Source organism: Lingula anatina, chromosome 6 (assembly GCF_051362555.1).
Source record: "Lingula anatina isolate TDL-2025a chromosome 6, LinAna3.0, whole genome shotgun sequence".
Classification (NCBI taxonomy): Eukaryota; Metazoa; Brachiopoda; class Lingulata; order Lingulida; family Lingulidae; genus Lingula; species Lingula anatina.
The window spans coordinates 12848727-12869099 of record NC_141772.1 but is presented as its reverse complement, the minus strand read 5'-3'; the positions used below and the strand labels follow the sequence as shown (position 1 = coordinate 12869099).

The 20373-nt window shown below is 36.4% G+C and overlaps 3 protein-coding genes and 1 long non-coding RNA gene across 5 annotated transcripts; 1 reads left to right on the top strand and 3 right to left on the bottom strand.

Moving 5' to 3' along the window:
- Positions 1–69: 69 nt before the first annotated feature.
- Positions 70–3048, bottom strand: LOC106177335 (uncharacterized). The gene is made up of 4 exons (XM_087015721.1): positions 2847–3048; positions 2093–2650; positions 1655–1799; positions 70–1145 (listed from the first exon to the last, which is right to left on the bottom strand). Exons 2-4 carry the CDS (start codon positions 2241–2243, stop codon positions 653–655), a joined length of 789 nt encoding a protein of 262 aa, XP_086871847.1. The 5' UTR covers positions 2244–2650; positions 2847–3048; the 3' UTR covers positions 70–652.
- Positions 3049–4584: 1536 nt separating this feature from the next.
- LOC147761160 (uncharacterized) lies at positions 4585–10005 on the bottom strand. Of its 2 annotated transcripts, none has more exons than XR_015334904.1 (3): positions 9924–10005; positions 5863–5956; positions 4585–4756 (listed from the first exon to the last, which is right to left on the bottom strand). It is a non-coding gene; the product is annotated as an uncharacterized LOC147761160 (long non-coding RNA). The 2 variants fall into 2 exon arrangements; XR_015334903.1 differs by lacking the exon at positions 9924–10005 and adding an exon at positions 9224–9276.
- A 709-nt stretch (positions 10006–10714) lies between these two features.
- Positions 10715–15389, top strand: LOC106154257 (uncharacterized). Its single transcript, XM_087015810.1, has 5 exons — positions 10715–11421; positions 12722–12910; positions 13270–13308; positions 13487–13577; positions 13953–15389. Exons 1-5 carry the CDS (start codon positions 11097–11099, stop codon positions 14209–14211), a joined length of 903 nt encoding a protein of 300 aa, XP_086871936.1. The 5' UTR covers positions 10715–11096; the 3' UTR covers positions 14212–15389.
- An 820-nt stretch (positions 15390–16209) lies between these two features.
- On the bottom strand, positions 16210–20287 carry LOC147761159 (sushi, von Willebrand factor type A, EGF and pentraxin domain-containing protein 1-like). The gene is made up of 7 exons (XM_087015189.1): positions 20248–20287; positions 20046–20174; positions 19613–19801; positions 18962–19150; positions 18050–18607; positions 17463–17598; positions 16210–17110 (listed from the first exon to the last, which is right to left on the bottom strand). Exons 1-7 carry the CDS (start codon positions 20285–20287, stop codon positions 16603–16605), a joined length of 1749 nt encoding a protein of 582 aa, XP_086871315.1. The 3' UTR covers positions 16210–16602.
- Between the last annotated feature and the right edge of the window lie 86 nt (positions 20288–20373).

Sequence of the window (20373 nt, the reverse complement as noted above, 5' to 3'; positions counted from 1 at the left end):
AGTAATGAATTTAACATAGAGACTAATGTTGTCATTTATACCCGGTCTATTCCACCTATAAGTCACCTACCAAGTATACTTTGATTTTATTAGAAACAATCACTAAATGAGGAAAAATTTAAATATTTGACTAATAAGGAAATCCATGATCATGTACAATCACCATATACAACATGTTTATGGGTGAAGAAAGTTTCAATAAAGTCATCACAGCTCAGTTTTTATGGATATCTATTAGTCTAAATCCTTTGACGTTGAACACCACAAAATTGTAGAGCTTATTTCTATACAAAAGTACATAACTATATCTTAACAAGGAGTTTTTCAGGTTATTGTCCATTTGTGATTTCGAATTTTTAGTCTCCACATACATCATCGTTGGTAAAAACGGATTTTCGCTGTAAGCAAACTTTGGATACAGAACATAGGCTTACATAAGTTTTCCAGAAAGTGCTTCTCAGCTGAACTTTACATCATGAAGAACATTTTGTATGTTGGAGCAAATCACCATAATAGGCATTTTTGTCCCAACATACCAGTAGCGCAAGCACTGAGATCAGCAGGTTTCCAAATATGAAACATAAAAGACCGCAACTGGTCTAAAATGAAATTACACCGAAGAATTAAAAATGTCGTTTTCAACTGACTCATCTTACGCATAGCCCATGTTGTCAACGCCTCCTGTTTCATAAATATCGTTTTCAACAAACTCCACGTCATCAGCATCATCGATAGACTGGGCATAGCCTCCGTTTTGAAACTGCCCTGCAAGTTCATAGGTGCTACTGCAATCCTGTCTTGAAACGGAAGATGCTTGGGCAGAAGGTTTCTTGACATATTCATACGCATCGTCTGGATAGCTTGCAGGGGTATTTTGTTGCTTCTTGTCTTTTTTGGTCTTTTTGGATTTGTCTGGCACGGCATATAGGTCCTGTACGTTCATCTTGGAATCAGAGGCCTGGTTTTCGTTATTAGAATTCTGTCTCATATTATTTGACTGATCATAACGGTCTGTCATTGGACATTCTCCCTCGAGTTCGTATGGATTTGTGTCAACATATGTGTTGGGTGCTGTGTACATTGTGTTGCTGAGGTCTCCGTTTCTTGATACATTGATATCTTCATTTGAGTTTGACATCTGTTTCCTGAAACGAAAAATGTTCCATTTACTAATCAATGCGTTAAACGCAAAAAAGATAAATAAATGTATCAATCGAACAAAAAAAAGACACTTGCAACTCCTCAAGTAAGAACTGTAGGCCTATCTATTATAAGCCAGTAGGTTAAAGACAAAAGATGAGTAGAAATATCAATATTTATGTAAAGACAAATCTAAAAACCAACGAATTTATAGATCATGGCGGATATATAAACATTTTAATGATACCATCAACGTGCACCAGTGCAAATGCATTAAAGGATAAATATTAAAGGGAATGTGTTAATTATATGGTTCGTGGGACGTGTAATATTTTATAATGTTGTTGCACGACAGGTAAAATGCTGACAACTTCTCCAGTTTCTCATTCATTTATTATACAGTGTAAACGCTATTTTCATTCTTACATATACCCTGTACATGTATTGTGCGTCCCTATCACTAACTTTAACAGAAATAAAATAAAACAACTCAGTATGGTTTGTTGCCACTTACCGTCTTCGTTTGACGAATACAACAACTATGACAACAATTAATATCAGCACTATCACTCCAGTAACGCCCACACCGACACTAACACCAATGTTACTATTGTTAGGGTCTGTGGATGCTGCTTGGGTACCAGCACCAGGCAACACCGCTGAATGGTAAAAAGGAAATAGGTCAGCTTTAAATATTTTCTTCTGGATAGTGAAGTTTCTCTATAAGTAAATTTTGCTCTGGTTTTGCCTGAAATTAGGTCAACTATATTACAATGATTTCCTCTACAGTGGCATATACTATTTCATATGCATTCGCGACTAACAAACTTCTTTTGAAAAGGATTTATAAATCACCTACCAGTTTTAGAATACCTTTCCGTCTCTGCACAGAAAACCTGATTCTCAGGTTACTACTGCTTATTACGTTATAAATATTCATTAAAACCCTTACCTGAACAACTAAGAGAATCCACCCCAAATCCACCGGTTTCATCACACGTCAAGGTTACACTGGTATTACCATCCGGGAATCGAAATCCTTTAATGCATTTGAATTCAACTGAAGCCATGAAGAATAAATACGTGCTATCAGAAGTTGTCATTGTATTGTTTAAATGAGGTAAACTACATGTTCTCTTTATGCAGTCAGGTATTGGCGGTTCCAGAGTATTAGTCGCAATACATTGTGACGTAAATAGTGAGTCGACGTCATAGCCAGCAAAATGATATCCAGGAATGCAGGAAAATGTCACATTCTGTTTGTGTATATATGGTCCTTCTACTGCCTTCAAGTTGAATTTATCAGTAGGAAACCCACACGATATGGGAATACAGCTAGGTAAGCTCTGATCAAATGTACCGTCGAATTGGCAAGTAAGGTTCTTTACCAGTGACGTGTCGTTGAATTGGAAGCCAGTATCGCATGCATATGTGACAGTTTGTCCTTCAAAGGCAAAGGAACGCTGTGTAACTTGTCTGAGGTGATCACTTACAGGAATGACACAGGTTCCTGGAAGTGGAGTAATTTTTTTCAATATCTTCGTCTATTCAAGTTAGTTCACAGCTCAATAACACCGACAATAATTATGCTCTGAATAATAGCGGAAGCATATTAATCGTATCAAGGGTCGACCTATAGCAGACTGACAATTTAAAATATCATTCTCATTTTTTTTACTTTGATGTCTTTTTGATATTAGACTTACTGGTGCATGTTTTCCTCTCCCCTTCAAACGTTCCCCTAGGACCGCAAGTCAGTGTGAAACTGGAACCAGAACCATCGCTGAGTTGATACCCACTGTTGCAGGTATAGGTAACATAGCTTCCAAATCGGTAACCTCCAGTTGCCGGAGAGGGAGCCGCGTTAGGAATAACCAGGGCAGTGCATTCCACATCTAAAAACAAAGTGCATGTCTGTAATGAAATCCATCAGTCGCAATGAAAATGAAAAGATGACCCCTTGGTTGCACTTACATGTGTTATTTATTAATTTCATTATATTTGTATTAGAAGACGTTAATGATAAGTGCAAAAGCGATATCTTTGAGTGTTGTGTTCCATGTGTATGCTGTTTCATTGTCTGAAACGATTTTTATTGGAATAGTTAGCATCACATTTTTCTATCCAAAGCTTAACAGTATTAAGGCACATATCTATGAAGCCCATACAACAAACTACATGGACGCATCTTTTGTAAGGCGATACTTGGATACAATCTCAATTATGTATTGGTAACAAATAACAATGAAAACCAAAGTCCCACTTACAATCACGACACTGGTCACCGGTACGTCCCAGGTTACACACACACTCCTCTGAAGATATCTGTGTCTGTGAGGTGTATGTTCTCACACACGTTCCTCCTGTAGAGCAGGGGCAGCTGTAGTCGGGTTGACCTAAAAATAATAAAATTATAACGTATATATGTTACAAATTGTTGATATGCTAGTATCAATAATCGGCTGGATAACTAAATATTATTTGTGATTACGTTAGTAGCTAATTTCTGACTGGTGTTGGGTATATTTCTTAGGCATTCGTACTCTACTCTCTTTTAGGTATTCGTATACGTATTTTATTTTTACTTTCCCAATATTATGTCGTGCTTTACTTAAATCCCTTATTCATCTCCACCAATAAGATTATAAGCACAAAGTAAAAAAAAATAACAGATAAATCGTTTCAATTTGCATCTTACCAGGACACTGTTTCATTTGATAGTGACTCAGATTATTGCCAAAGGTAAGGTCGTCGCACGAAGTAGAACTGTAATGGAACCAACACCACCTCCCATCCCAGTCCACTGCGTCACATGTTGGGTCATCGTTACAGGCCTGTAAACAGCGGGATAATGGTTTATAAAGCTTCCATGATCCTCCACTGACGCCCCTGTTCTCATATACATACAACACGTACTCTGGCACTGAAAGAAATAGAAGACTTTCAGCAATATATTTGTTAGTGTTACATGCCCTCACGTTTACTACATCAATAATGATGGGTGCACTGTATGCGCCCTTTGAGTTACACATCTTTATTGGAAAAGAAATATATTAACATATATTTCAATTTTAATGCAACCGAGTCGCATTCTTGACTTCGTGATGCCCCTTCTCCCCCGAAACATTGGTTGCTTGATGGATATCTGTAAGGGGGCACTCCAAATCTTAATTTAAGCCATAAAATGTTTGCCAAATAAAATTGGATCGATATTAATTTATATTTCCCTCTAAACCCATGCCACTCTCACGCCAATATATTGTTAAGTTAAACCCTAAATATGATGTTATGCGGACATTCACGAAAATGTGGTGTAAAAAGCTATAAATTCATTTGAAAAAAGTAATATCTCGCGTTTATAACAAAGATAAAGTATAGCGCATCAAATTCAAGAATATTTGCTAAGAAAGTAATTCACAAAGACAGAAATACTCACGTCCACATATTGGTGGTTCCCGATCATACACATCCTCCCTGTCTGTACACGTGATTGTAAGAGAACCATATATATGAAAATATGAAGGGGATGCACACGTGTAGGTAACGGTTTCTTGACTGTTGACCAGGGAACCAGTTGGAGTTCGACTTGAATGAGGAACCTCTGGCACATCACATTCTATAATGTTAAAAAAACGGTTAATTTCTTTTCCATTTTGATTTTTTTTTTTCAATTTTGAAGATTTCGGATACATTTTAATGTAGACTGCATGTAATTTGACATATCTTTCAAAAAAGACCCGAAGCCAAAAGATGAATATATCTCTTAAAGCCAGATGCCTTTAATATTTCAACGCTAATTTAATTCTTTACTTTGGTCAGTGCACAAAAAAGAAAAGATATCACATTAACAATATCATTGGCAAGATATACTAACTATCTAATTTTAACTAGCTTCGTAACCAGCAAATTCAAAGACGGTGGTCTTTCCTGAAGAAAATGGACCTTTTCCCATGATACCTTTGTGTACTTTCAGCAAAGGGTTACTTTTTTGCGACAAAAAGGGCGGTTGGTTCGAACCCCCTTCCCAGCTACGGGCAAGCTAGATATATTTGTTCGCGCATGCAACGCCTTCTGCAAACTAATACTGCAAGAAAATTGTCAGTGCTCGGCAGATAAGCAGTCACTCGTCTTATAACGTACTGAAATAGCTACACTAGAAGTGGCTATTGACGGGATAAACTTTTTTGTAAATTTGGGGGTCCCGACCACTTCCTTGGAGAAATTCAAGGTGAAACCTGTTTCTCGTCTGATTCATCATCAATTACTATGCGAAATGAAATCATCTTTACAATAATCTTTTGAGCTTTTGAAATAAGTAAAACACATGCGCTGAATGATCCAGGATTGTGGAAACATGTAAAAGGGGGCCGGAGCATAATAATAATAATAATAATAATAATAATAATAATATTTATTTATAGTCTACCATATATAAAATGTTCAGTAGACTTTACATGGGTAAAATGAACAGAATCAGAGCATGAATAAAAATGTTTCACTTACATTTGCTAAAATACATAAATCAGTAGAGAAGGATGGTTTTATTGTAGAATTTGTTTGATCAAAAATGTGTTTGATCTTGACTCAAGTCCCTCCTTTCATTTATTTATTATTCTTATGGGGGGGGGGCGGAGGGATAGAAGGGGTACTTCCGAAGCTACGGGGGGATGGGGGTGCATGGGGGGGGGGGACCTCCTGTATCTAAAAACTGGATCCGCTTACCTGCGTCGATTCCTTGCCATCCACGAATTAAACAAAATATCAGAGAAGATTTTAAAATATTCAACAGCCCTTTCATTGTCTTGTTGTCCTAGCTCTGAAATAAATGTAAATAAAAAGTATGTTGATATTTTGAGCAAAGGTCTGTGCGTGAAAAACCTCACCATTGAGGGTGACTCATTATCAAGTAGCAGTCTTCTAAAATGAAGGTTAATGTAATAAACAAGGCGGCACGTATTTTAGGCACGTTACAAAAAAAGCCGAACCACTTTATAAGAAATGATTTCTGTGTTCATCTTTATGTAATAATAGAATAAATAACAAAAATTGATAAATATGAGAGACCGATTTGTCTATTAAACGTCACTTACAAAATTTTATCTAGAATAATTGCTTACAGAATCAAACCGTTTCTCCCTACATTAATACACGAAAATCAAAAGGGTTTTATGGCTGGTAGATATTTGGGTGAGAACACAAGACTTTTATATGATAGCATACATGTTTGCAATGAAAATAGCGTACCAGGCCTAGTTTTAATGGTCGATTTTGAGAAATCATATGATTCAATATCTTGGAATTTTATTAGAAAGGTCTTAAGTTATTTCAACTTTGGGGAAAATATAAAGAAGTGGATTGATATATTTTTTACTAATTTTAAGCTACATGTATGTGTGATTCAGGGTGGCAATGCCTCATCTTTTTTTAAAATATATCGTGGGTGCAGACAGGGGGATCCGATCTCGCCATACTTATTCTTGCTATGCGTATAGAGATAATGAGTGCTATGTTTAGAAAAAGCAGAACCGTCAAGGGCATTAAAATTAAAAATAAAGAATATAAGATAATGCAGTATGCGGATGATACTGCAATATTATTGGATGGAACAGAAAAGTTATTAAAAATCACACTTTCACTAATTGACCAATTTGCTAAGTTTTCTGGTTTAAAGCCAAATTACCAAAAAACATGCTGTATTAAAATTGGACCATTGAGAAATTTTAATGCGAACTATGGAATCAAATGGTCCCAAGAACCGTTTACTTTTCTTCGAATTATTTTTACTGTAGACTTGGTTAACATGGTTGAATTAAATTTTGAAAACAAGGTAAAGGACATTAAAGAATTGATGAAGTCCTGGTCAAGGCGACTATTAAGTGTTACAGGAAAAATTACTGTAGTTAAATCAATAATGCTGTCTAAATTAACACATCTGTTTAAAAGCCTACCTAATTTGAGTGAAGAACATATAAAGGATTTAGAAAGTGCATTTTTTAAATTCATATGGAACAATAAGAAGGATAGAATAGCAAGAAATACATTAATTCAAAATTACCAGCATGGTGGGTTACGTATGATTTCAGTCAAATGGTTTATTGATAGCTTGAAAATTTCGTGGTTGAGAAGAATGATGGGCTGTATTAGTATAACATCATGGCATCAATTGTTGTTAGATACATTATCATACAATTTTATGGATCTTGTGAATTTTGGACAGGAATATATAAAGCACATTGAAAAGAAATCCACCAGTAGATATTCCATTTAGACCAAAATTTCTAGAAGTTCTGACGAGAAATCAAAAGGGAGTAAGACCTATATACGATACCTTTGTTACTAGCTTGTATTTTAGACCAAAAAGTGAAATAAAATGGGAAAGTATACCACGATGAAAAATGGTGGATGGAAAAGAATAACTCGATTAAGAAGTTGGATGATATGAGCCTTTGATGATTTCAATATCGACTGGTCCATAGAATCTTAGTAACAAATTCTTTTTTATTTCGGATAAATGTAGTAGAATCAAATTTATGTGTATTTTGTATAAAAGAGGAGGATACTTTTGTTCATTTATTTTGGGAATGCGGTAGAATTTCAGAAATCTGGGAACAAGTAAGAGAATGGTTAGAAAATGATTTTAATATAAAAGAAATATTAAACTTAATAGACATTATATTTGGAAAAAAACAAAGTTTGGTAAATTTAATTATTTGTTTGGTTAAAAAATGTATATATTGCCAGAAAATGACCAAAAGTGTCCCAGATTTCCTGAAAGTAAAACGTTATATTAATCAATATATGGAAAGTGACTATTTTACTTATAGCAAAAATATGGATAATGATGGTTTTATTAAAAAATGGAAAACATTAGGGAGTTATTTTGTGGATAGGAAATTTAACAGTTAAGTACCGTTATAGAGCTTGTATGTATATATGGGTGTGAGAGTGTTTTGTATTTTTTGTTTTTGAAATAAAAAATTGATAAATAGTATATATTAAACAAAATGAAAAATCACACTTACATGTATAACACTTTCAGAACAACCCCTGACAATACAAGGAAAAAAAAGGATTGAAAAAAACAAGCGGATCCAGATGTGGGCTTGAAGATACTTAAATAAAAGCGTATGTGTTACTTCCTATCTGTCGACAATAGTAATTGTATGCATAAATGTGATGAGGAAGTATCTCTGCCAGGGCCGGAAAATTTACAAAATTCAGTTCATGGTGAAAAGAAGGCCAAATGCCAAATTCAAGGTTACAGTAAGATTGCCAATGTGTGACTTCCTATCCCAGTTCAATAGTAACTATAAGCATATCAGTGACAGTTCTGGGGTTAGAAGGGTCGTAAAATTGGCACCAACATTGAGCATTGCTCAACATTGAGCATTGCGACGATGTCCTTTTTGAAATAACGCAGCTCCTAAACCATTTTAATGGGCAGTACTTTCAGTGTTGCGTTTGACATGCTCTACAAAATGCAGCAAACAAAACGAGTCTAGCTTTTCCGATTCCAGAATATGAGTTTTCAGATTCGGCTGCCTCTTTCTTGAACATGCACAGACTGATCCCAAAAGTTCGGTCACGTACTTGTTTGGATACAGTGTGCCTCGATCTTCAGGGGAAAATTGATGTAATATGATCACAACTGCAACCTGTAGAGTGCTTACAGACAAACTTAAAAACGAACAGACAGACTGACAGAGATACTGTCGAAATCGTAACAAATTAAAAAAAAGATTGAATAAATAATTAGATATTTTTAAAAACTAACCGGTTATTTCCTCTTAGATCGATGAAAAAATTCCAACTTTTTAATTGAAACAACAAGGAAGCAAATAATCCCAGTCACTACAGCATGTATTAGCATTACTGTATTACTAACTGAGTGGTGTAACTTATTAACTTTTCTCGTTGAGTAAGTTCTGATAAGGTAGCACGCCTTTTTTGTTATCTACTTTTTATCTAGCTACTACAGTACATGTACCCTCCTTATATGTGGCGTTCCGAAGGAGTGTTCGCCCTCTACGGTCACTTGTTTCCAGTCCAACCACTGCCAAATCAAAGACATTGAGTGACTTACCTGTGCTGGTATATTTTAAACAACTGAAAATTCGATAGCTTGTCTATGAAGTACAATATGTAAGTCACCTAAACTTCCTTCCCTCCTCACTCGACACAGCCCATTGATTTACTTCCGGCTAAAATGTAAGGAGCAAATCGTGAAAGGGCGTAAAAAAATGTATCGTAGGAAGCCTACACGTTAGGTCCTATGAAAATAACCGCGCTCCGGACTGCGTACTGCGCAACGTGAAAAAAGGGGCCTAAGACATAACGCTCACCGTAAAAAGGCTTTACTTAATAAGCCCAGGTTGTATCTTTCCACCACTCCCATGCTTTTAAGTCTTGTAAATAAGGTCTCTTACCAGAGAAGACCAATCAAATCGTTGCGTCGCCTTTCTGCCACAACTGACTGTGGTGTCAAGAAGTCCACAACTTAGTGGCGTGAAGCAAGAAAGTGACAAATCGTTATCATGCTGTATTCTCACGGTTTAAATTGCATACACTGTAGGCCATTTAACTGAATTAAAACTTGAGAAAAATACGGCCTAGGCTCGCTGGTGTGATTATTTTGACCACAGTAATAGTGATTAAACGTGTATCATAGACATTTTTGTCATTGAAAGAATCCTGTACGTAGAACATGTCGCTTACTGTACAAAGCATTTACACCTACCCTCCTGGGCGCTCTTACTATATCAAAGACTCGATCCAATCCTCACCAATGCACATCAATTCTCTCGTAACATCATGGCTTTTCTGCTGCTTACATGTACTGATTATAGCACATGTACATGTAACAGGTATTATACAAACCCTAATTTTTTATAGCCCACTTTCTTTCTGTTGAATGATCTTAAAAAGATAAGGCTTGTCAAAGTGCGGTAAGGTCTGGGTGCGTATCTGCGAAGTTTTGTGAACAAGGAAGTGACCCATTTTATATTTAACACGACGCACGGCGTAGCTCCGTGTTAACAACAAAGCTGCTGAAGGGGAAAGAAAAACATGAAAACAATGGGACCAACCTCCGTTGCCACTGCCTTGTAATATTTTACTGGTACTGTTGAATACACTGCAATGTTATTTGTTCAGAATGCAGAAGTTGATAATTAAGTTAAACTTGTAATGTAACAGCTTATGGTTCGGTACATTCACTAAACATGCAGGCACAGCACACGCTGTCTTCACACTTTTCGTTGCGTAAGGCGTTATCTCTTTTGTCTTTATTTGTACTATTTATTTGAATACTCTAGGTATCAGATGAAATACTAATCAACAGCAAAACTAGTGTATTTTATTGCCTAAGTACGTTTACCTTATCGCATGGTGGCCGTGAATCGAGGTCGCATTGAAATAATTAGGAAAAGGTGATATACTTCCTGATTTAGGTGACTCTATAAAAATGCACTACTTCTACTTAAAATGCAATATTACCATTTTATATTATTCACTTACTAGGTCGAACCGGGGAGGGGTTGACCAAAACCAAGACTATTCTGAATTCATACAAGGATGCAAATTCGAATTTCCATTCGGTTGCATTTAACTTGGAATATACACGATCTTAAAGTGGTAACAACTCTTCATTTTCGAGGGAAAAGTACCGTAAACGGAATTTTCCTGGGTTAAACGACAGTCTTCTATATTAACTAATGGTTAAGATGTACGTTCTGACATCCAAAATAGTCCATTGTTTTTATTTCTAAGAGTGTTTTTTTTTTAAATTTCGAAAGAGATTATTACAGAGGGTAGCCACCTATAAAGGTCCACGTGGTCCGATGGTAAGCACAGATTTCAGAATAGTTGCGATAACCGCCGTTTTAGTGGCAAAATAGAATTTATTATATTTCTATGTGTTGTTGTCCATTCATATATTGTGGAATTTTGAATTACATATGAAGAGTTTTATGTATGTTGCACACCTCGGACTCATAATTGGACATGTGAACTTGACCATTACATACAGAGCATCATTTCTGAAGTATTTCCTTTCAGTACCAGAGTACGTGTTGTATGTATATGAGAATAGGAGCGCCATCGGAGGCTCATGGACGAGTTATAGACCATTATCCCGCTGTTTACAGGCCTGTAACGATGACCCAGCATGTGAGGCAGTTGACTGGGATGGGAGGTGGTGTTGGTTCCATTACAGTTCTACTTCGTGCGGTGACCTTACCTTTGGCAATAATCTGCGTCACTTTCAAATGAAACAGTGTCCTGGTAAGATGCAAATTGAAACGATGTCGTATGTTAAGTTTTGTTCACCTACTATTTATTTATTTGTGTTTAAATCACTGAGGATGGACACAAAATGGGTGCTAATAAGTTAGACACAATGTCCAAATCTGAAAGGTATTATAATTGCAGCGCCGTGACTGTGGTGTGTCACAATTCACCGGCTAGATGAATATGAAGTAACTGACCAAAAATGTATATATGTGTATTCATCAATGGAAATGTGATGCAAGAATTTATGAAAAGCCCTGTATTAATGTTTCAAAATTCACTGAGACGAATAGAAAACCGCTCAAATAGAAATTGCTTTTACATTCAATATGAATACAGGGTGCCCTCCCCCTCAAACAAAATAATAATAATAATAATAATAATAATAATCAAACAAATTATATAATTCTTCAAGGAAATAGCTCAATTTTAACTTCATTGTGTACGATAATACACCAAAGTTTCAGTTATCTTGGTTGCTTTGCATAGAATTCGTGTTCTTTCCAAATGGCCACTGCAGCGTTGGAGGCATACATGTATACAGTATGTGCTGGCATACGTAGTGCAAAATTGCCAATACATGTATTGGAACGCCTTCCTCATGGGAATTTCCCTGATTTTACCTGTGATTGTTGTTCATCAATCGGTGGAAGGTTGTTCTAGTACACATTATCCCTGAGATACACCCACAACTGCAAAATTGGGGGGTTGTGTACGGTGAATGTGCCGCCGACTTCAGCGTCACGCTTCCTGGTTCACAGACAAAAATGTCTAACAGTGGATATGGAGCGCTATGTGGCAGTGGTGAGGTAATTTTGGACATTATTTAGACGACGCAGATGGATAGATGGTTTCAGCAAGACCTTCCCACCACATAAAATGTCTCCCTAGCCTGGCTGAAAGAGATCAGCAGAAATTGTGACGTTCAGTGGGCACCACATTCACTGGACTTGAACCCAAACCACTTTATTCATGATACTGTAAAAAGTGGTCAACATACCAAAACACATGAAAACACTAAAACTAAGGGCGTATTCCCATAGATTTTAGATCGATCTATCCCCGTGGGGAGTCTCACTAGATTACTATTAGATAATCTGGCTTAAAGCGTGAACCCCCAGGGAGTTAGGTCGATCTAGTTTGGATCGATCTAGTCTCTGGGAATGGGGTCTAAGTGTTTCAGGTTAAGCTACTTTACTTTTACACACAATTTATATGGAGAACAGCAGATTTAAGTGTCTTTGGAAAGCTAAGTGGTTAGATTTTCATCATAGTTGCGATTGATTTTCTTTAGATGTGGAATGTAATGCCCCAACTTTTCCCAATGCGGACCCCTCGCAGGCAACTGAAGTTTACAGATTCAACAACACTATGACCTATACTTGCAACAGAGGGTATCAACTCAGCGATGGTTCTGGTTCCAGTTTCACACTCACTTGCAGTCGTAGCGGCACGGTTGAAGGGGAGAGGAAATCATGCATCAGTAAGTCTGATGTCAAAAAGACGTCAAAATAGAAAACTGAGAAAAAGATTTTAAATTATATTTTTAATCGTCAGTTTGCTACATGTTCATCTAACGATTATGCCCACGTAATATTTATGTGTACAATTCCTGCTACTATTATTTGACATTTTATTAACTTGAAAAGATAAATATATTGAAAAGATTTGCCTTACTTTCAGAAATAATAAGGAAAACACCATTTAGGTAAACAAATGAACTAAAATGTGGTCCACACACTTTTTATAAGAGAATATAACAAAATATAACAAAATATAACAAAAGCCATAAAATGTCTTTCGTAATGAATTGCAATAAATTTGAAGTAATTTACTTTTCAGTTATTCAAAGGAAAGAAGTCACACCAGAAGCGTTGACAGGTAATGATAGGATAATGGTGATTGAAAATAAAACAAATTATTGGGGCATTATGTAAGAGAGGAAAGAGAATGCAACTTACATGATTGAAACACAAAAAAAAAAGAACTGACTAGAAAAAGATATAATTTGCAAGCTTTTTGGCTATTATAACATTTAATGAAATAAAATATCTGTTAGGACAAGTACCTGTGGCTGTCGCCATCAGTGGCTGGATATCTACAATGGTGGTTCTGATCTTGGTGGGAGTTGTTGGGGTTGTCATGAAAAGGTCAGTTGGACGCATGCGCAGTCATAGTTCATTGACAACTGGGGAATGCAATTAACCGTGTACTGAATAGGATTTTAAAGATTTTATTGAAAATATTGCTTGAAATATTAAAATAGGATATTGTATTTTACAAATAACAGTGTCAAACCAAAATTCTATTATATAAAGCTTGAAATTTAAAGCTTAAAATCAAAGCGGAAGGCATTTTTGTAATAATAAATAAACAGATCCTGTTTTAAAATGTCTAGAATTTAATCTTAGCCAACGATGACCTTATTTAAATATACATGATGTTTTACATAAATGTTTTACAGCGTTTTAACGTTTTGGGATAAAAATTAAGAATTTTTATTGTTGAATTTCGTTTTAATTCAGTAGACGGAACCTTGCTTCTCAGCCGTTTGCTAACACAGATCACAGCGACACCTCTGGTTTGAACCAAAACAGTTTGAGTCCGCCAGACAGTGCTGGTAGGGATCACGAGTATATGTCACTGGAGGCCAAAACTTTGGCAACAGCTCGCCGCGTGGCTGAGTATGTTAACGTTAATGACAGCGTGTACACTGTCCTTAGCATGCCAGCAAACGAAACTAATCAACAACAACCAACAGCCGCTGATATACATCAGGACTAGGCGTAATTTATCCAAGCTCCTGTGCGGAATGATAAGGGACCGAACTGCATCACGTCATACTTAATTACCTGTGAAATTCACGGCATAACACAGAGCTTTCAGAGGGTCCCCGTGGCACAGGAACAAGTGTCATGCACCAGAGAGTCCACTGACTTGTATATGTATAGGTTACCCCCCCCCCCCTTTATTCTGACCCATTTACGCCACGCTCACCTTTACCTATACCTATATATTATTATGAAGGATAAATTATCTTTTACGCGGAACATCAGTTTCATCACAGGGTTACAAGTGGGAGAAGCAAACATTGCTCTTAAGTATTATATTCTTACATTTTGGCAGACGACTTACTTGCGGAAGCATTTTCATTTGATAATGTTTCCACCGTTGGGTCCATTTTAACAAATCCAAATATTTTGGGTTAAATCGAGTGGTACGGGTACGTGAATGTTTAATTTAAAATGTTTTTCAATAAATTTCAATCTTCAAAAGTGCAGGAATGTAAATGTTATGACTGTCTGAGTGAGTAAAGCAGATGATAGAAAATGTGTTATAGAGGCAAACTTCAAATTGTATCTCATTAGTCCTAGAAATGTATTCTTCCACTAACAGTCAAATTGCACTCTTGTAACAAAGAATTTCACTTTTTGTATTATAATTTTGTAAGAAAAAAATGCCACTCAGTTTAAATTTATTTGTTATTTATAATTTGTGGCATGTTTCATGTTAATAACAGATCATGTTGTGCTTTTAGCTTCCATTAGGCTATATATATATTTCGGATTTGTTCTACTGTACTGTACATCAGCGACAAATCACAAAACTATTTTTATCTGCGGTTATGGTAGTAGTGCATTTATCGTATTGACTTTGGATGCGAAGCCGACCATCACGCCCTTGTTGTGCACGGGGTTCGGGTGTTTGAGGGACCCGAAATATTTTTGGTGTTTTGGAGATCAAACACTGTCCAATTCTAATATCAAGACAGGAATATTGGTGTGATATTTTTTCAGAAACCGAAGAGGAGTCGGGACCCCCTTGACTCCCCCTCTAAATCCGCCACTGCTCAATATGCTCCTGTGGAGGCAGAGGTGCGTTCATCTTACAACATAACTGATAACTTATTATTTTAAATGAACCACTGTTATATTATAATAATGTAAACATGTTTTGTTTGAATAAATAATAATGTTAATGGACAAATGAATAAACAACAAATGATGAAATACTTATAGGTTTTTGTCTATTATTATTTACTTGTTTTATCGTGTATATCAGGAAAATGACTTAAAATTTTCAATCCAAAGGAATGTCTATTTTTTCGGTCCTAGACTACATGCAGAGAACAGTCTGGGTACATCTGTCTACAATTGACGCCACCATGCCAAGCCAGCAGCTTTACCCTTCCATGTCTCAAATAATGCATTGCTTCACTGTACCACATCAAGAAAATATGGGGGGGTTCTCTTAGGCATCTCAACTAAAGCATTGTACAGACCTATACTCTCTCAACCAGATTAAGACCGGGTCCCCGTAAACCTGTCACTAGCAGGACCGATCTAACTCCAAGGGGACTCTTGCTAAATTGCATTCAGTTTAAGCGGCTTAAATGTCTGTCTGAAGCTGAATTGAAGCTGCTAAGGGAGTAATTAACTTTCGTAAATGCTTTAACTGAATGCGATTTAGTGAAAGCCACTCGGAGATAGATCTATCCTGCTAGTATGATTGGGAATGGTCCCTTATTGACATTTTGTCGACCTAGCTAATGCACACTTCAGGGGTCCCCGCTGAACTGGTAAGTTTTTTTTTCTAAAATCTTAAAAACAGTTGGGTAATATAAAGTGGAATTACCTTTTTTGAAAATACATGTAAAATGTACGTTGGTGCAAAATGAGTGCTACAAGACTGGTTTTGAAGTCTCATAGTCCAACAGTTTCAAGTTAATGTTTTCACATTTAAAAATAGCAAAATTCAATTCAATTCACATAAACTAAAATATTGAAAAACATTTTCATTTTATTATAAACATATGAATTGCAATCACTGAATGAGGATTTTTTTACATATTTGACTCTTAAGGAAATCTATGATCATGTACAATCACCTTACAAAATGTTTTAGGGTAAAGGAAGTTTCAATAAAGTCATCACGGCTCAGGTTTTATGACAATCTATAAGTCAAACTTTGGATACAGAACTAAATATGTTTACACAAGTTTACCAAAAAGTGCTTCTCAACTTAATTTTACCAGTGCATAAATGCTTAGAGGCATTCTGAAGAACATTTTGTATGGTGGAGCAAATCTCTACATAACAGGGAAGCTAAACATGTTCTCAAATATAAAACATAAAGGACCGCAACTTTTCTTAAATAAAATTACACCGACGAGTTCTAAATGTCGTTTTCAGCTGACTCAACACATGTATGGCCCATGTTGTCAACGCCTCCTGTTTCATAAATATCATTTTCAACAAACTCCACGTCATCAGCATCATCGACAGATTGGGCATAGCCTCCATTTTGAAACTGCCCTGCAAGTCCATGGGTGCTGCTGCAATCCTGTCGTGAAACGGGGGATGCCTGGGCAGAAGGTTTGCTGACATATTCATATGCATCGTCTGGATAGTTTACGGGGGCATTTTGTTGCTTCTTGCCTTTATTGGTCTTTCTGGATTTGTCTGGCACGGCATATAGGTCCAGTACATCAGAGGCCTGGTTTTCGTTGTTATAATTCTGTTTCATATTATTTGACTGATCATACCGTTCTGTCATTGCACATTCTTTCTGTAGTTCGAAGATATTTGTGTTAACATAAGCTTTGGATGTTGTGCACAAAGTTTTGCTGAGCTTTCCGTTTCTTGAAACATCAATATCTGCGTTAGAGTTTGACATCTGTTTCCTAAATCAAAAACGTTCCGTTTACTAGCCAAAGCGTTAGCAGACAAATGAAGTAAATAAAAAAGATGCTGAAAATTCCCCAAGAGAGAAATGTACATGTATTACTCATTAGCAAGCCGGTTAATAACAAACAAACAATAAAAGCGAGAATAAAAATATCTAAATGTGTGAACATTGTCCCAAATACCCTAAAACCGACAATTTAATTCATCGCAATGAAACGCCATTTATGAGCAAATTACATCAAATGCATAAGAGTAGATATACCAAAGGATAAAAGCTATCTGCAAATTTGTGTAACGTGAAATACTTCATTTTTTAAAAAACGTAAAACATAGTTTGTTGACACTTACCGTCTTCGTTTGACGAATACAACAATTATTACAGCAACTAATATCAGCACTATTGCTCCAGTAACGCTTACACCGACACTGACACCAATGTTAGGGTCTGTGGACGCTGCTTTGGTACCAGCATCAGACAACACCGCTGATGATAAATGGAAATAGTTAGGTCAGCTTTAACTATTTTGTATGCTCCACTAGATATCAAAGTTTCTTTATAAGTAAATTTAGCCCTAATTTTGCCTGAAAATAGGGACCTTTACAGTAGTATATAATATCTCATATGTATTCACGACCACTTTTGAAACTTTTGAAAAGGATGCATAAATCAACTCTTCGACCAGTTTTTTGAATACCTTTCCAGACAAAAACCAGTATGAAAAATGTGCTGTGTGACGTTAAACCTAGCAAACAATATTGAAAAAATTACCTTAAATACCGTACAAGATCACATACCGTTTCCCCAGTAACATGTATTTTAGCAGACAAGATTCACTCTGCTTTGTACATGTACAAGCGGACAAAGCGCTCATCACACTGATTCTCAGGGTGCTATAAGTAGTACTTATTTTACAAACATCCTTCAAAATCCGTACCTGTACAACTAAGAGAATCCACCCCAAATCCACCAGTTTCATCACACGTCAAGGTTACACTCGCATTACCATCCGGAAATTGAAATCCTTTTATACATTTAAATTCAACTGAAGCCATGAAGAGCAGATTCATACTATCAGGAGGTGCTACTGTATTGTTGAAATGAGGTAAACTACATGTTCTTCTTATGCAGTCAGGTATTGGCGGTTCCAGAGTTTCAGTCGCAATGCATTGTGACGTAAATGGTGATTCGACGTCATAGCCAGCAAAATGATATCCAGGAATGCAGGAAAATGTCACATTCTGTTTGTATTCATATGGCCCTTCTACTGCCTTCAGGTTGATTTTATCAGTAGGAAAACCACACGATATGGGAATACAGCTATGTAAGCTCTGATCAAATGTACCGTCGGATTGGCAAGTAAGGTTCTTTACTATTGACGTGTCGTTAAATCGGAAGCCAGTGTGACATGTATATGTGACAGTTTGTCCTTCAAAGGTAACGGAACGCTGTGTTACCTGTCTCAGGTGATCACCTACAGGAAGGTCACAGGTTCCTGGAAGTGAGGCAAATCTTTTCAATATATTTATCTTTTCAGTTTTATAAAAAGTCCAATAAACAGCAGAAATTGTACACATAAATATTACGAGGGTATAATCGTTAGGTGAACATGTAGCAAACTTCACTTCCTTTTCACGGAGGACACAGATTCCTGGAATAGGGATATGTTTTAATATCTTCATTTTATTAGAGTTTATTCAAAGCCCAATAACACCAACAATAATTATGCCCAAAATAATTACGGAAGCATAATCGTATTTAGGATGAACCTAGTGCAGACTGATTACTACATCTAAGATTCACAATCTGTCCTTTTTTCACATTGATGTCTTTTTAGTATCAGACTAACTGTTGCATGCTTTCCTCTCCCCTTCAAACGTTCCCCTAGGTCCGCAAGTCAATGTGAAACTGTTACCAGAACCATCGCTGAGTTGATACCCTCTGCTGCAGGTATAGGTAATATTGCTCCCAAATATGTATACTTTGGTATCTGGAGAGTGAGCTGCGTTGGAAATAGTCAGGACAGTGCATTCCACAACTTAAAAAACCATCATGTAAAGAAAAACATTAGTCACAATGACGATGAAAAGTCGAGCACTTGGTTGCACAAATAATTGATTAACTGACAATTCCCATTTAAACTGTACATGTCACAAAAGTTAAGACGCTCCAACTTAGTCGCAAGCTACCACTTGTACCAATATTTTGGTCATTTCTTAGAGCTTTATGTAAGAGCTAAAATGATAATGATCCTCTGAAAATAAAGTAAATATCACAAGATATATATCAACCGATATGATATTATTAATATAATTCAAATATGTTTATGGTAAATGAAGAAAAATGGCTGAAAATTCATCGGAGTCGTATGAGCATTAATTTTCAATCAGTTTTAAAGATTTTTTTCTTTAAAAGTTTTCATCGCATTTGTATCAAATCTTATCAATTATCCCAAATTAATTCTTTTCTATGTTTGATATCTTCTTGATATCAGACGTACTAGTGCAGGTTTTCCTCTTCCCTTCAAACGTTCCTCTAGGACTGCAAGTCAGTGTAAAACTGGTACCAGAACCATCGCTGAGTTGATACCCAGTGTTGCAGGTATAGGTAACATTGCTTCCAATTCTGTAACCTCCAGGTACCAGTGAGGGAGCTGCATTGGGAATAGCTGGGGCAGTGCATTCCACGTCTAAAAACAAAGTGTATGTCTGTAAAGAAATCTGTTTGTCGCAATGATAATAAAAAAGTGAACACTTGCACAAAGAACCTTATATATTGATGATTTCCACTTACACTCCTTATTTATTTATCTGTCTATTTCATTTGATTTCATGTGATTTCTTTGAGGGCTGTTTTTTTCTTACAGGCGTTGCTTTGGTTTCGATCTCAATCATAGTGTGAGAAATAACAATGGAAACCAAAGTCCCACTTACAACCAAGACACTGGTCACCGGTACGTCCCAGGTTACACACACACTCCTGTAAAGATATCTGTGTCCGTGAGGTGTATGTTCTCACACACGTTCCTCCTGTAGAGCAGGGGCAGTTGTAGGCGGGATTACCTGTAGAAAATCAAACCGCACATTTTTGGTAATACAGGCAACTGCTGGATAATTATCGATTATTTGTGATTACGTAAGTAGCTTCTTTCTAAATGATGTTGGGTATGTTTCATAGATATTGACCGTATTCTATGACACACCAAAGCCGTTTTTACTTACTCACTACTTTATCTTACTAAATTAATAAGATAAAACATAT

What these genes read in the sequence shown, in the direction of transcription:
- LOC106177335 (XM_087015721.1), bottom strand. Translation starts at nt 2,243, where the DNA reads ATGACAACTTCTGATAGCACGTATTTATTCTTCATGGCTTCAGTTGAA. An exon ending in GGATTCTCTTAGTTGTTCAG is followed by an intron (nt 1,800 to 2,092) that starts GTAAGGGTTTTA and finishes TTTACCATTCAG; the next exon opens with CGGTGTTGCCTGGTGCTGGT. An exon ending in GTATTCGTCAAACGAAGACG is followed by an intron (nt 1,146 to 1,654) that starts GTAAGTGGCAAC and finishes TTTTCGTTTCAG; the next exon opens with GAAACAGATGTCAAACTCAA.
- LOC106154257 (XM_087015810.1), top strand. Translation starts at nt 11,097, where the DNA reads ATGAAGAGTTTTATGTATGTTGCACACCTCGGACTCATAATTGGACAT. An exon ending in GGAGAGGAAATCATGCATCA is followed by an intron (nt 12,911 to 13,269) that starts GTAAGTCTGATG and finishes TTTACTTTTCAG; the next exon opens with TTATTCAAAGGAAAGAAGTC. An exon ending in GTTGGGGTTGTCATGAAAAG is followed by an intron (nt 13,578 to 13,952) that starts GTCAGTTGGACG and finishes GTTTTAATTCAG; the next exon opens with TAGACGGAACCTTGCTTCTC.
- LOC147761159 (XM_087015189.1), bottom strand. Translation starts at nt 20,287, where the DNA reads ATGAAACATACCCAACATCATTTAGAAAGAAGCTACTTAC. An exon ending in GGATTCTCTTAGTTGTACAG is followed by an intron (nt 17,599 to 18,049) that starts GTACGGATTTTG and finishes ATTTATCATCAG; the next exon opens with CGGTGTTGTCTGATGCTGGT. An exon ending in GTATTCGTCAAACGAAGACG is followed by an intron (nt 17,111 to 17,462) that starts GTAAGTGTCAAC and finishes TTTTTGATTTAG; the next exon opens with GAAACAGATGTCAAACTCTA.